We start from the raw sequence: 13,473 nt of genomic DNA on the forward strand, positions 1-13,473 counted from the left end.
TTTATTATTAATAATAATATTTAATTGATTAATTATAAAAATTGTTCTAAAAAGTAACTAGTTATTAAGACTTCGCCACAACACTGACAATTTAGGATTCGGCAATAAAGACTTCACCACAACATTGACAATTTAGGATTCGATCAATGAATGTTTCAACCAATTATGATGATAGTGTAAGGTTTAACTGAGAAAGACTTGGATTTGGAGGTTACGTCTGGGAGCTGATAAAATTTAACAGGGTGAGTATTATGAAAACTAAAATTAAAACAAGTCGGTTAAGGAGATTTTACCTTGATTCGGCATTGTCCGCTAATGGCGACAATGATTTAGGGTTCGACTAATGAAGATTTTGGCCACAACGTCTATGATTTAGGAATCGGCCAACAAAAACTTCCACCAACGATGATGACTATTTAAAGTTCAATTAGGGAGCACTTGGAGGTTAGAAGAAGGTAAAAATTCAAAAGAACTTGAGTTAATCAAAGTGAGAAAAGTTAGAAGAAAATGGAGAGTTGTGGAGAGATGAGAGAGAAAGTAAAAATAAGTTTTGTTTAAATGGAAAAATAATGGAAAAATAATTAAAGTAACGTCAATTTAAAAAAATAAAAAATATGTGGATATTACATGTGGCAAAAATTTTAACACTGTTTAACATTTCTATTATTTTAAATATATTTGACACTTTTTGACAAGTTTATACATATAAATATAAATTTGATATCTTCTTACAACTTAACTTGGTGTGTAAAATTGACATTCTTCCCTAAAAAAAATTATAATCACATTATAATTTAATATAAAATAAATATTTTTAAAAAACATTTGTTTGCCCGAATGCTAACGTCATTTGAAAACGAATAAGTCAAATAATATTCCCGACCAAAATAGAAAGAAGATCTCTCTTATATATGCCTTTCTATCGACGGTAAAAGACGGTGAAAGGGAAAACTCGGACGGCCGACCGATGAAATCTACAGTCACTGTTTTTTCTGCCAGCTGTCAGGAGGTCGGTCAAAGTTCTAAAAAAAAAAAAATATACTAATATTCTAATTAACGACTTTTTAGAACGAATCTAGAAATTCATATTAAATGAACTTAAATTTTGTGTAATAAATTATATATCTGAAGACGTTATATTATAATAATTAAATAAGTTAAACGCTACAAGATTTAAAAACATTAATTCATCTATATTAAAATATATATTATATCATTAGATAAATCTCGTTTAATATATATAGTGTCCAATAATGGATAAAAAAATTATGCTATAATTTAATGTGAAGTTCCATCTTCGCATTTTTATTGTTGAAAATGTTTACTCCATAGTATTAAAAATTATAAATTAAAGTTAAATAAATATTTCATTAAACATTTATAATGAAATTATAAAAAAATGAAAAAATTAGATAATATTAATTTTGTAATATTATTCTAATATAATAAAATTAAATAATTATAAATATAATAAAATTAACCTATATAAATTAAGAAAATAAATATTAGGAAAAGAGAATTAAAAGAAAAAAATAGTGAAATTCTATCTTTTTTAAATTAAAAAAATAAATATAAAAATATAAATGAAAATAATTAGATAATAAAGAATTAATAATATATTAATTTAGTGAAATAAAATTTAAGTAAATAAAAAATGGAAAGATAATTAATGATAAAGCTGTGGTAGAATTAGACTATATTTGTTCATATATATATATATATATATAATATAATATTTTTTTAAAAAAAATTAAGGGTGGGCCTAAGCACACTAGTGTGGGTACGTCCCTGGCGACTTTATTTAACAAAAGTTTTGATTTATTATCATAACAAAACTGATTTAATAAAAAAGTTTTAATTTTAATATTAAGAAAAACAGTAATAACCCATTAACAATTCGAAAACATTTATAAAATTAATTGGCTCTACTATCTCTAAATATCATTCAAATTTAAAATAATTAACTATGAAAATAATTTTATATAATTAACATTTAATTACAATTCAATTTTTTAAAAATTCGATTAAAAAATTAAAAAAAGTGAATTAAAAATTATAAAATTATACTATATTAAATCTAATTAAAATTCTAATTCTAATTCGATTTTTCAAAGCTACCAAACACATTATTAGACTTATTGATCATTAATATATATCGATTTTTTTAAAAAAAAATAGAAATATAAAATATTTTAATATATATATATAATGATGCTTAATTTTCAAAATTTCGGGTCGTGAACAGTGGTTAATTTAGATATATATATGTGAGAATAAATGAATATTTGGGTCGGATTGTGGGTTACCCGCCAAAAACTTAAAACGGTTAAAAATAAAATTAAAATGTTATAGGTATGTTTTGAACTTACAACATCAAAATAAGTACACCCTTTTAACCAATTAGACTAATAAACTTTATATAATGATGTTTAATTTTTAAGTATCCGGATTGTTAGATCGAGAATTGTGGTTAATTTTAATATGATTAATGACAGGGAACGCAAATCCGATGCCGCGAAAGTCCGCGAAAATATAATATTCCCATAAAACACCGAATATTCTATCTTCTTTTATTAATTAATTTTTCTCTCTTCTTAATAATTAATTTTTCTTTCTTCTTATTAATTAATTTCTCTTTCTTTCTTTACGAATTAATTAATTTATCTCTATTTTTCTTTCACTAATCAATTAATTTATCTCTTTATTTAAACCATAAACTCTAAACTCTAAATTTTAAACCATAAATCTTAAACCCTAATTAATATCTCTTATTTTTATTTAGTTGAATTATGAATTTATCAAAAGAAATGAGTGAAAAAAATTCGAGAGAATAGAAATATTAGATAAATATTTATAAGTAATAAAACTAAAAAATATGAAAAAATAATAAGAAAAGAAAAAAAAGAGTTTAGAGTTTATGATTTAAGATTTATAATTTAGGGTTTAGAGTTTAGGGTTTAGAATTTAGGTTTAAGGTTTAGATGTTAGGGTTTAGCTAAAAAAGAAATTAATAAATATAACATTATGTTTTATTTAAACATATTATTAAAATATTTAATGTGAGAGTTTGTTGTAAAGTGTTGAGTTATTTTAAAAAATATTTTTAATATTTATTAATAAAAAAACTTAATATCTACTCTCTTTAAAAATTTAAAAAGCTTGAGAAAATAGATTAATAAATCGGAAAAAGAAAATGATAAATTAATTAATAGAGGAGATAAATTAATTAGTAAGAGAAAAGAGAGAAAATAATTAATGAAAGAGATGAGAGATAAATATATTAATTAACTAGGAGAGTGAGAGAAATAAATTAACAAGAGAGAGGAGAGAATATTCTGTGATTAAACAGAATATCCAATATTCGCGGACTTTCGCAGCTGCTTCCCTTATATTACTCTTTTGATATATATGAGAATAAATTAAAAATGCTATCACATTTTCACTGTAATTTTTTTTCTCAATTTTTATATCATTATGCTAATACACATAATTAATATTTAATATACTTTGTTTGATTAATTGGTTTGGGAGATATGTAAAACTTTAATGAATTATTTAAAAGTTATTTAAATAACTTAATCAAATTGTGATTGCTGTTTTTATTATAAAAAATAATTTTCTATGATTTTTTAAAGATTAAATATGTATAAAAGTATACGTGAATTTGAAATTGTGTTTAAGTTTGAGTGAGAAATAAAAATAAAAAATTAAAGTGATTTATGGTTACATTTATAATGAAAAAGTGTAATTTGATGAGATATAGATGTATTTGAAATAATTTTTTAATTTTTAATTTTATATGTTTGAAATAAATTATTATTTAATTATATTTATTTTTTTATTTATATATATTACTTTTACATTTATTCTCTTATTTTTATTTATTATTCAACTGGTCAATCGTTATTTTAAAGATAATTAATTTCTCATTATATAATATTTTAATGCATCAAGAACAAAATTCATTCTATTAATATTAACAAATGTTTGAAAACACAACAAACTTGAATGAAGTTGAGTTTTAACAAATACATATATATTAAATTTATTAATATATACATAATTATATATTATATAAAATTATTAATTTAATCAATACATAAATAATATATTAAATAAATTTATTTAAATAAAATTGTAAATATTCATTTTTGCCAAACTCAAATATCCGGTTCAAAAGAGGTCCCTGCCTTTTTTGAGAGGTTATGGGTTCGAGTCCGTCAGATGACAAGTTATGCGTTTGATTATATAATTAAGTTGTTTGCGGGCTATCTGATTTGGAAGCGCTTTAAATTTAAGCGCGTCACTATCACAGTGGAATATCCTGTTAATTCTTCTTTAATACTAAAATAAACCTTACTTTTCCCAATTATCTTTAAAAAAAGTTTTAAAATAATAAATTATTTTTTTTACAAATTTTGTTATTTGAGCAAAACTTAGACCCTAACAAAATTTTAAATACTTTCATTTTCTTTGTATATATAAAATTAATTTTGTAAAATCTTTGTTGTCATCATTATTTTTTTTTTTTAAATGGCTAACTTATCTTTTAAAGTTGTTATAACAATTTATTAGCGCAATTATATCAGCTACTCTAAATCTGAGTATCTAAAATACATTAGAACAACATAAACCTACTTTAGCATCTCAAATTTTAACTAGTCAATACATTAGTTACTCTAAATTTTACAATTCTATCCTATAAAATTATAAAATATTTATTCCTTACAAAATATATTATTATAATAAGAGTGAAAGAGGAGAGAGAAATAATGGTAAAGAAGAGAGAGGAGAGAGAAATAATTATTAAAAAATTATAGAAGAAAGAGGAGAGAGATAAAATTATTAAAAAATTATAAAATTTGTACTTGGTATGTTAAATTTAAACTAAGAGAGTCAAAATTTTAGAATTTTCTATTTTAGAATTAATATTTGGATTAACTGATATATGGTCTTTTTTGAAGATTTTTTTGTTAAAAAATCTAATATAACATAGATGGTTGTGTTTAGAGTAAACACTTTCTCTTAGATAGATACAGTTCTATATAAACTAGCACAAAATTGATAATTTCTTATAATTTATAACATAATTTCACTTTAAAATAATTTATAATTATGATAAAGTTATAATTTATTTAAAAAAAAATAGAGTATTCACTTAATATAATTAGCTATTCAGATAAAAAAAAACTTGTTTGAAAAATTACCTCAATCATTTTAAATTAATAAATAAATAAAAATTAACACTAATGAATTTTAAAATGAGACAAAACATCTATAAATTAGTAATTCATCTTTTTTAATTTGTAATAAATCTAAATCAATTATTGCTCATTTTTTTTAAAGTGAGAAGATCTAACTATTAACTAAAAAGAAAGATTGAGGGTGATTACTATTTCTACCTATTTTGAACTTATTCCATACGGGGTTATACACGGATTTTATCTTATAATTAAATTTCACGTCTATTTTTTTATCAATTAAATAATTATATTTATTAAACAAAATACTAAATTACTTATTTTTTAAATAATTTTATTATTTATTAAAAATAAGAATAAATTATATATTGTATACTTTAAAACTCAATTTAAAAAAATCAAATCAAACTGAATTTTCTTTAAAAAAATCAGTTTTTAGTCCCAGAAAAAAACAAATCAAACGAGCTCTTGAGTATTTTATTTTAGCATTTATGTCTGATTTTGCCAATATTATTTAAACTATAACATAGTTAACAAATAAGTTATCGAAAATTAAATTAAACACATTTGAATGTTGAACAAATAAGCTGAATAATACAGAAAAAACGTGAAGGATAAATTAGAAGATCAAATTTATTAGAGATTGATTAATTATAATAAGAACTATTTATTTATATGTAAATTGAGTAACATCTCATCTATTAAATTGAATTGAGGTGAGCGCGGCAACTTAACGATGAAATTAAAGGTGATATATATATATATATATATATATATATATATATATATATATTTGATTTTTTTTCTATAATTATGATATCTATATATATATATAATGATGCTTAATTTTTAAAGTGTCCGGATTGCCGGGTCGAGAGCTGTGGTCAATTTGGATACTTGGGTGCGGATTGTGAGTTGACCCGCCTTTAAATTTAAAACGGTTAAAAATAAAATTAAAAGGGTCGAGAGCTGTGGTCAATTTGGATACTTGGGTCGGATTGTGGGTTGACCCGCCTTTAAATTTAAAACGGTTAAAAATAAAATTAAAAATGTTAGAGGTATGTTTCGAACTTACAACCTAATAAAACAAATACAACTCTTTAACTAACTAGCTACAAGGACTTTATATTTTAAATTCAACACTAAATTTGATAAACGCGGGACGTTTTAATATTAATATAAGTTCAACTTTTTAACTAACTAATCTATATATATATATAATGATGCTTAATTTTTAAAGTGTCCGGATTGTCGGGTCGAGAGCTGTGATTAATTTGGATACTTGGGTCGGATTGTGGGTTGACCCGTCTTTAAATTTAAAACGATTAAAAATAAAATTAAGAGTCTCATTCTCTCGCATTCGTCCTTACCTCTGTTCTATTCTATTGATCCAGTTTAGGCAGCTTTCAGTCTCTATAAACTTGATGAAATATCTATTACACAAGGAAAAAGACTTGCATCAATCAATGACATGAGCTAGAGGTATGTTTCGAACTTGCAACCTAACAAAACAAGTATAACTCTTTTACCAACTAGGCTACTAAGACTTTATATTTTAAATTCAACACCAAATTTGATAAATACGGGACGTTTTAACATTAATATAAGTTTAATTTTTTAACTAAAATATATATATATATATATATATATATATAAAATGATGTTGAGTAAATGAATATTTGGGTCGGATTGTGGGTTGACCCACCCATAAACTTAAATCGATTAAAAATAAAATTAAAAATATTATCCGTAATTTTTTTTCACGGTTTTTTATATTATTAATCGTGCAAATACACGACTAAATACTAGTTATTTTAAAATGGTTAAAACTAAAACTGAGCTGTGTTACTGTTGGGTATAATTATGATTAATGCTTTTTATATTTTTTAATTTGTTATGTATGAAAACTATTTTCAAATTCATAATTTATATAAAATTTAAATATTGTATTTAAAAAAAATTAGAATAAATATAATATATTTTATATCAAATTTCACGTTTATATGTCTTATTATTATTATTATTATTATTATTATTATTATTATTATTATTATTATAATAATAGATAAACAAGAGGAACTTTTTTATCTAAAAAATGAGAGGGAATCTTTATACTTTAATAATGATGCTTAAATAGCTCTTTTGTTTGTTAGTTTTTTATACTAAAAATTTACTTAACATATTTTTAAATTAAAATAAAATTATAATAATTAAAAAACTCAAATAACTTATTTTTAATTAAATATTTTTTTTAAAAAAATACCAATAAAAATTATAAATAACCTAACATCAAACCAGTTCTAAAAAGTTAATGAAACATTCTTTTTCAGTAATGTTTAAATTTTAATAAAGCAAAAAAAGTAATTATTCGACTACTTTTTCTTACTAAAAGTAAAATATAGTATATCAATAATATAAACTTTAATTTGTTCCTATATGTCCCTTCTTTATTAATAATAATGCGTATTATAATGATAACAAACAAATTCACTTGTAAAAATTAATTATATAAATTTAAAAATAATTAGCAAAAAAAAATATTATTAAAAATAAATGATCATTTGAAATATATTTGTAAGAGAAGAGTGAGATGATTTTGGTGTGTTGTTGAAGCTGAGAGAAAATGTGGTCCACCGGAATCTACAGACTATAAATAGGCCCGTTCTCAAAAGTTCACTTTTCTCTTGCTTAGCCAAATATTGCAACTGTATGCGCATATCACTTTCAGAGCGATATATGGACGACGGTGCTAGGGATTTCCATGGCGAACATATCTTAGAATCACTTGTGATTTCAGGTGAACCTTTATATTCTTTCGCACTTCAAATTTCCTTTTCTTGTTTTCTCGTAACCTTCCGTTTTCTCTCGGTTTCCAGAATACTGCAAGATATGGCGTCAAGGATCGTTTTACTAATGGTGTTTGTCTTTGATGCAATTGCTTTTGCGCTTGCAGTTGTTGCCGAACAGCGGAGGACTAAAGTGAGTTTATATCTTGTTTGATCCTCTCTTGCTATTTCATGAGAATTTTATGGAATCTGATCTTAAATTCTTATAGTTGATCTGCTTCATGTGGTTTTCAAGCTTCGTTACTAGTATTATACAGAGACTTCGAGTTGTTTATGCTGTAGCGTTGTAGATCGAACATTTGTGACAATCTGATCTTAAATTCTTATAGTTCATGATCTGCTTCATGCTGTTCTCAAGCTTCGTTACTAGTTTATACAGAGCCTTCGAGTTGTTTATGCTGTAGCATTGTAGATCGAACATTTGTGACAATCGGAGGGATGAAATCGTACGGTTTTCAGATTAGGTTAATGTTACTCTTGTAAGAGACGTGGAACTGAAGTAGAGGTAGCCTGAAACGTGCTTTTAGATTCACTAAATATTCGTATGATGTGCATTCATTGCTAGTAATTGAAGTAGAAGTAGACTGAAATGTGCTTTTAGATTCACTAAACATTCTTATGATGTGCATTCATTGCTAGTAACTGAAGTAGAAGTGGTCTGAATTGTGCTTTTAGATTCACTAAACATTCATATGATGTGCATTCATTGCTAGTAATTGAAGTAGAAGTAGCCTGAAATGTGCTTTTAGATTCACTAAACATTCGTATGATGTGCATTCATTGCTAGTAATTGAAGTAGAATTAGCCTGAAATGTGCTTTTAGATTCACTAAACATTCGTATGATGTGCATTCATTGCTAGTAACTGAAGTAGAAGTAGCCTGAAATGTGCTTTTAGATTCACTAAACATTCATATGATGTGCATTCATTGCTGTTTAAGATCTATACCTAATTTATTGCTTAAACTCAAAACCTAAATGCAGTTTATATGAATAGAGCAAAGTCCTCTTCCATCATCATTAGCAAAAGAAACAACATTACTGTTATTGCTGGATCCATGAGTTTACTGTTGGAGTTTAGCCAACTTAAGCTTGTTTATGGCTTAGTTCTTTGCACCATAAGCTTTTTTTTCTCATTATCTATTAATTTTCTAACAGGCGACAATCCAAACCGTCGATGAATTTGCCAGCAATGATTATAGTTTTAGCTATTGTAAGTATGGTTCAGACATTGCAACTGGCTTGGGCGTGGCATCTTTTGTGTTCCTTTTTGCCAGTCAAGTTATTGTAATGGCCGCAAGTCGATGTTTATGCTTTGGGAGAGGTTTGAGGCCAGGAAGTTCGAGAACATGGGCAATCGCGTTATTCATTGTTTGCTGGTATATATGTCTCTGTTAAATGAAATCAAGTTTTGCATAAGAATTACGAATTGAAATCAATTTTTGTATTTTGTAGGGTGACATTCTTAGTTGCAGAGATTTGCCTTTTGGCTGGCTCGATAAGGAATGCATATCACACCAAGTATAGGAAGATGATAGCGAGCGATCTTTCGTGCGAGACATTGAGACAGGGAGTGTTTGGAGCCGGGGCTGGTTTCATTGTCATGACCGGAATAGTATCTGAAGTCTATTACGTTAACTATGCCAAGTCGCACATTTGTTCGACGCTGCCTCTGGAAACCGGTATAAGAATGGGGTCATTTTAGTGGATTCTTTCTTTTGAGTGTTGAATCATTAACAAGATTGCGTTCTTAACTATTTGATCTATGACTTATTATAGATTAGTTTATGATGATATATGTATGTGTGCTTATTATGAATTTATGGTAGTAATGTACTTGTGTAAATTAAATTTGCTTCAAAAGATTTTTTTATTTTTTTTTAAATGTCAACTTTTATTAAGAAGAGTGTAGGATGACAATTGGGAAATTTGATGAAATAACCCTCATAAGAGGGTTATTACCATTTATAGCATGCATTTACTAATTTTTTCATTTTTAACCTTTTGCCAAGGTAAAATGTCACTTTTACCCTTTATTTAAAAAAAAAAAATGATTTTATTTTTCTTTTCCCTTTCCTTCTCCTTTCCCTCCTTCTCTCTCTTTTCAACTTCCCCTACCCCGACCGATGACGACGAAGCTGAAGGAACCAACGCCACCGTCATCTTCTTCTTCTTCTTCTCCTCTCCCCCGACGACGAAGCCGAAAGAATCAACGAAGCAACTCAGAACGAAGCCACCATCATCATCTTCTTCTTCTTCTCCTCTCCCCCGACGACTATCCGGCCCCCGACGACGGAAAAAAGCAGAACGAACGAAGGTTGAGATTGAAGGTGAGTTTTCTCCGAAGCAACGAACGAACGAAGGTTGAAAATGCATATGTCGAATGTTGTTGTAGGCTGTCGCAGACGAATGCGCATCTGTCGCAGACGAATGCGCATCTGTCGCAGACGACAGATGCGCATTCGTCTACGACAGTCTGCAATAGCCTTCGACATATGTATTTTCAACCCAAAACGATTCAGTTAGCCAATAAACCTAAACCTAAACAATAAACACTAAAACTCTAAACCTAAAACGGGAAAACTCGGATAGAAACGGGAAAACATGAAAGATAAACTCATTTTCGTCGTTCTGGAGTTCTGATTCTCGTCGGAGGCTCTTATTTGTCGTCGGAGGCTCGTCGGGGTTCGGAGGAGAGGACGTCGTCAATGTTTCAGCTTGATCGTCTTCGGGGGGAAGGAAAGGAGAAGAAAGAGAAAAGAGAGAGAGGGAGGGAAAGAGAAAAGAGATAGCGGGAGGGAAATGAGAAGGAAAGAGAAAAGAAAAAGAAAATTAATTTTTTTTTTTAAAATAAAGGGTAAAGGTGACATTTTACCTTGGCAAAAGGTTAAAAATGAAAAAATTAGTAAAGGCATGCTATATATGGTAATAACCCTCTTACGAGGGTTATTTCATCAAATTTCCCTGACAATTGGATGGTTCGGAACGGGGAATACATTTATCACTTCCGTCCCGGTTTTACTCTCTAAATTTTTTTACTATTCGGTTTTGGAGAATTCTCGAGGACATCGTTTATACCATCTCCTCAAAAACATATAAATTTTTTATATAATCAAATTATATAACCGATTTTTGAATATAATATATACTATATAATATCTTAAAAAATAATATTATTATAAATAAATAAACTTAAAACTCTTATAAAATATAATTAATAAATAATTTTATTGGTAATTTTATATATTTAATTATATTTTTAGTATTCGTGTGAAAAATCGAGACAATTTAATTCGATTATCGCGAGACGGTTTTAAAATGTCATCTTACTATTACTATTTACGGTTATATATCAAATTTTTAATAAATAATTCAATTTAAAATATCCTAAAAAAAGTTAAAATAAAATAAGAATAAGAAAAACTGAATTTAAATTATAAATTAAATTACTTTAAAAAAAAAACAATTGATTTAAGAAATTAAACTTGGAAGGAGATCACTTTGGAAAAGTCATATATGGTCTACTTGTAAATTGTAACAAATTAAATTAAGGTTTTATTTAAAAAAAAAATAATATTTAAATTGAGTTATTTAATTAAATAAACCGTATCACCGATTGAAAATAATTTAATGAATTTATAGAAATGTTTGAGATATGAAATTTTTTTTGACAAAAATAAAATAAAATTTCTCTTACACTTTTTACTTTTTGATGCAACTTTTCCATCGCTCCCGGTGAATTTATGGATTAAATTCAAAATTTTGAAATTTAGAAGTTTAGAGAGAGAATAAGCGGTGAACCAAAATCCAGTACAACTGTAAAGTCTTCTTTAACTCTTGAACCGTTCCCAGCAGTTTTCTTCTTATACTTTTGCTTAGCCTTTAACAGTTCAACTGTGCATTCTTCTATTTCTTCAGAGCGATAAGAACGACGGATTCTCAAGGCCATCATCAGATCTCATCATCTCTCGTGATTCCGGTGAAACCTTCACTGTTCTTACTTCATCTATATTGCTTTCTCAGTTTGATTTGTTTCCTCTTTTCTTCTCCTAACCCTACGTATTCTTTCTATATGCAGAATACCGCAACAACACATGGCTTCAAAGATCGTCTTACTCTTGGTGCTTGTCTTTGATCTAATTGCGTTTGCGCTTGCGGTTGCCGCCGAACAGAGGAGAACTAAAGTAAGTACTTCTTCTCTTCCTTTATTTTCTTATGCTTTCATGTTTTCCTCTCGATTTTACGGAATTTGATCTCGATCAATCTTCCTTATCATGAATATTGTTTACTCTGTGCAAAATTGGTACATAGCTTTCGAGTTTTCTATGTTGTAGTCGAGTGTTCGTAGTTGGATTCCAATTCTATTTGAAACGAATCGTCGGAGAGATGCATGCAATCAAGAGATTTGCATCGTTTACTAGTTTGAAATTTAAGATTTATGCCTAATTTGTTGCAAAGATATTCATTATTAACCTAAACCTAAACCTAAATGAAGTTTCTATGAATACATCATCTGTTGAGATTCATCAGATCACAATAGCCAAGTCTTATGTAGTCCTTTACACTATTAAGTTTGTTTTCATCATTTCTATTATCAAGATTCAAGCAATATACTTATTTCCTTACAGGCAACAATAAGGCAAATGACTGATGGCAGTAACTATTGTTCGTATACTTCCGACATTTCAACTGGCTTGGGCGTGACATCTTTGCTATTCCTTTTAGCAAGTCAGATTATCATAATGGCTGCTAGCCGATGTTTATGCTTTGGAAGGGGTCTCAGGCCTGGATCTTCGAGAAATTTGGCAATAGATTCATCACTTGCTGGTATGGTACATATCATGTATAGATTATTGTTTTGATGAAATTCCATTTTTGCAATAATAGAACAAAGATTTTGAAATGAAATGTAGGGTAGCGTTTATAATTGCGGAGATTTGCCTTTTGGCTGGATCGGTAAGGAATGCATATCACACCAAGTACAGGACTAAGATAGCGACTGATCTTTCTTGCGAGAGATTGAGAAGGGGAGTGTTTGGAGCTGCGGCTGCTTTCATTGTATTAACCGGAATATTATCTGAAGTCTATTATGTTAACTATGCCAAGTCACACGACAGTTCTCTACCGCCTCCTAGGGACACTGGTATAAGAATGGGATCTTATTAGGGTTGCATAATTCTTGTGGGTAATCGCTAATTTGTTAACGGTGTTTTTCTTCTCGGATTCGGTTTGGTTTGTAGTTTTTATTGTTGTTGTTATTGTTGTATGTAGGAGTTAATGAATGATTGTTAGATGCATTGACATATATAAAGGTTGCTTGTTTGGTTATTTTCCATCTGTTCTCAAAATATTTTGACTTGAATTTAGTTTAATAAAACTTTAGTTAATTTTTCTAAAATAATCAATCAAATAAAGGATAGGAGAAAT

General features: G+C 27.3%; 1 protein-coding gene and 1 pseudogene across 1 annotated transcript; both read left to right on the top strand.

The window, feature by feature from the left end:
* Positions 1–7,894: 7,894 nt before the first annotated feature.
* Positions 7,895–9,893, top strand: LOC124930972. Its single transcript, XM_047471349.1, has 4 exons — positions 7,895–7,998; positions 8,078–8,180; positions 9,205–9,425; positions 9,502–9,893. The coding sequence occupies exons 2-4, from the start codon at positions 8,091–8,093 to the stop codon at positions 9,749–9,751; spliced, it is 561 nt and encodes a 186-aa protein (XP_047327305.1). The 5' UTR covers positions 7,895–7,998; positions 8,078–8,090; the 3' UTR covers positions 9,752–9,893.
* Positions 9,894–12,075: 2,182 nt separating this feature from the next.
* Positions 12,076–13,381, top strand: LOC124930973 (annotated as a pseudogene).
* The last annotated feature ends 92 nt before the right edge of the window (positions 13,382–13,473 follow it).

Source organism: Impatiens glandulifera, chromosome 3 (assembly GCF_907164915.1).
Source record: "Impatiens glandulifera chromosome 3, dImpGla2.1, whole genome shotgun sequence".
Lineage (NCBI taxonomy): Eukaryota > Viridiplantae > Streptophyta > Magnoliopsida > Ericales > Balsaminaceae > Impatiens > Impatiens glandulifera.

Bases quoted from the DNA above. Each gene is read 5' to 3' on its own strand.
- LOC124930972 (XM_047471349.1), top strand. From the start codon at position 8,091: ATGGCGTCAAGGATCGTTTTACTAATGGTGTTTGTCTTTGATGCAATT. The intron at 8,181-9,204 runs GTGAGTTTATAT...ATTTTCTAACAG, and splicing joins CCGAACAGCGGAGGACTAAA to GCGACAATCCAAACCGTCGA. The intron at 9,426-9,501 runs GTATATATGTCT...TGTATTTTGTAG, and splicing joins GCGTTATTCATTGTTTGCTG to GGTGACATTCTTAGTTGCAG.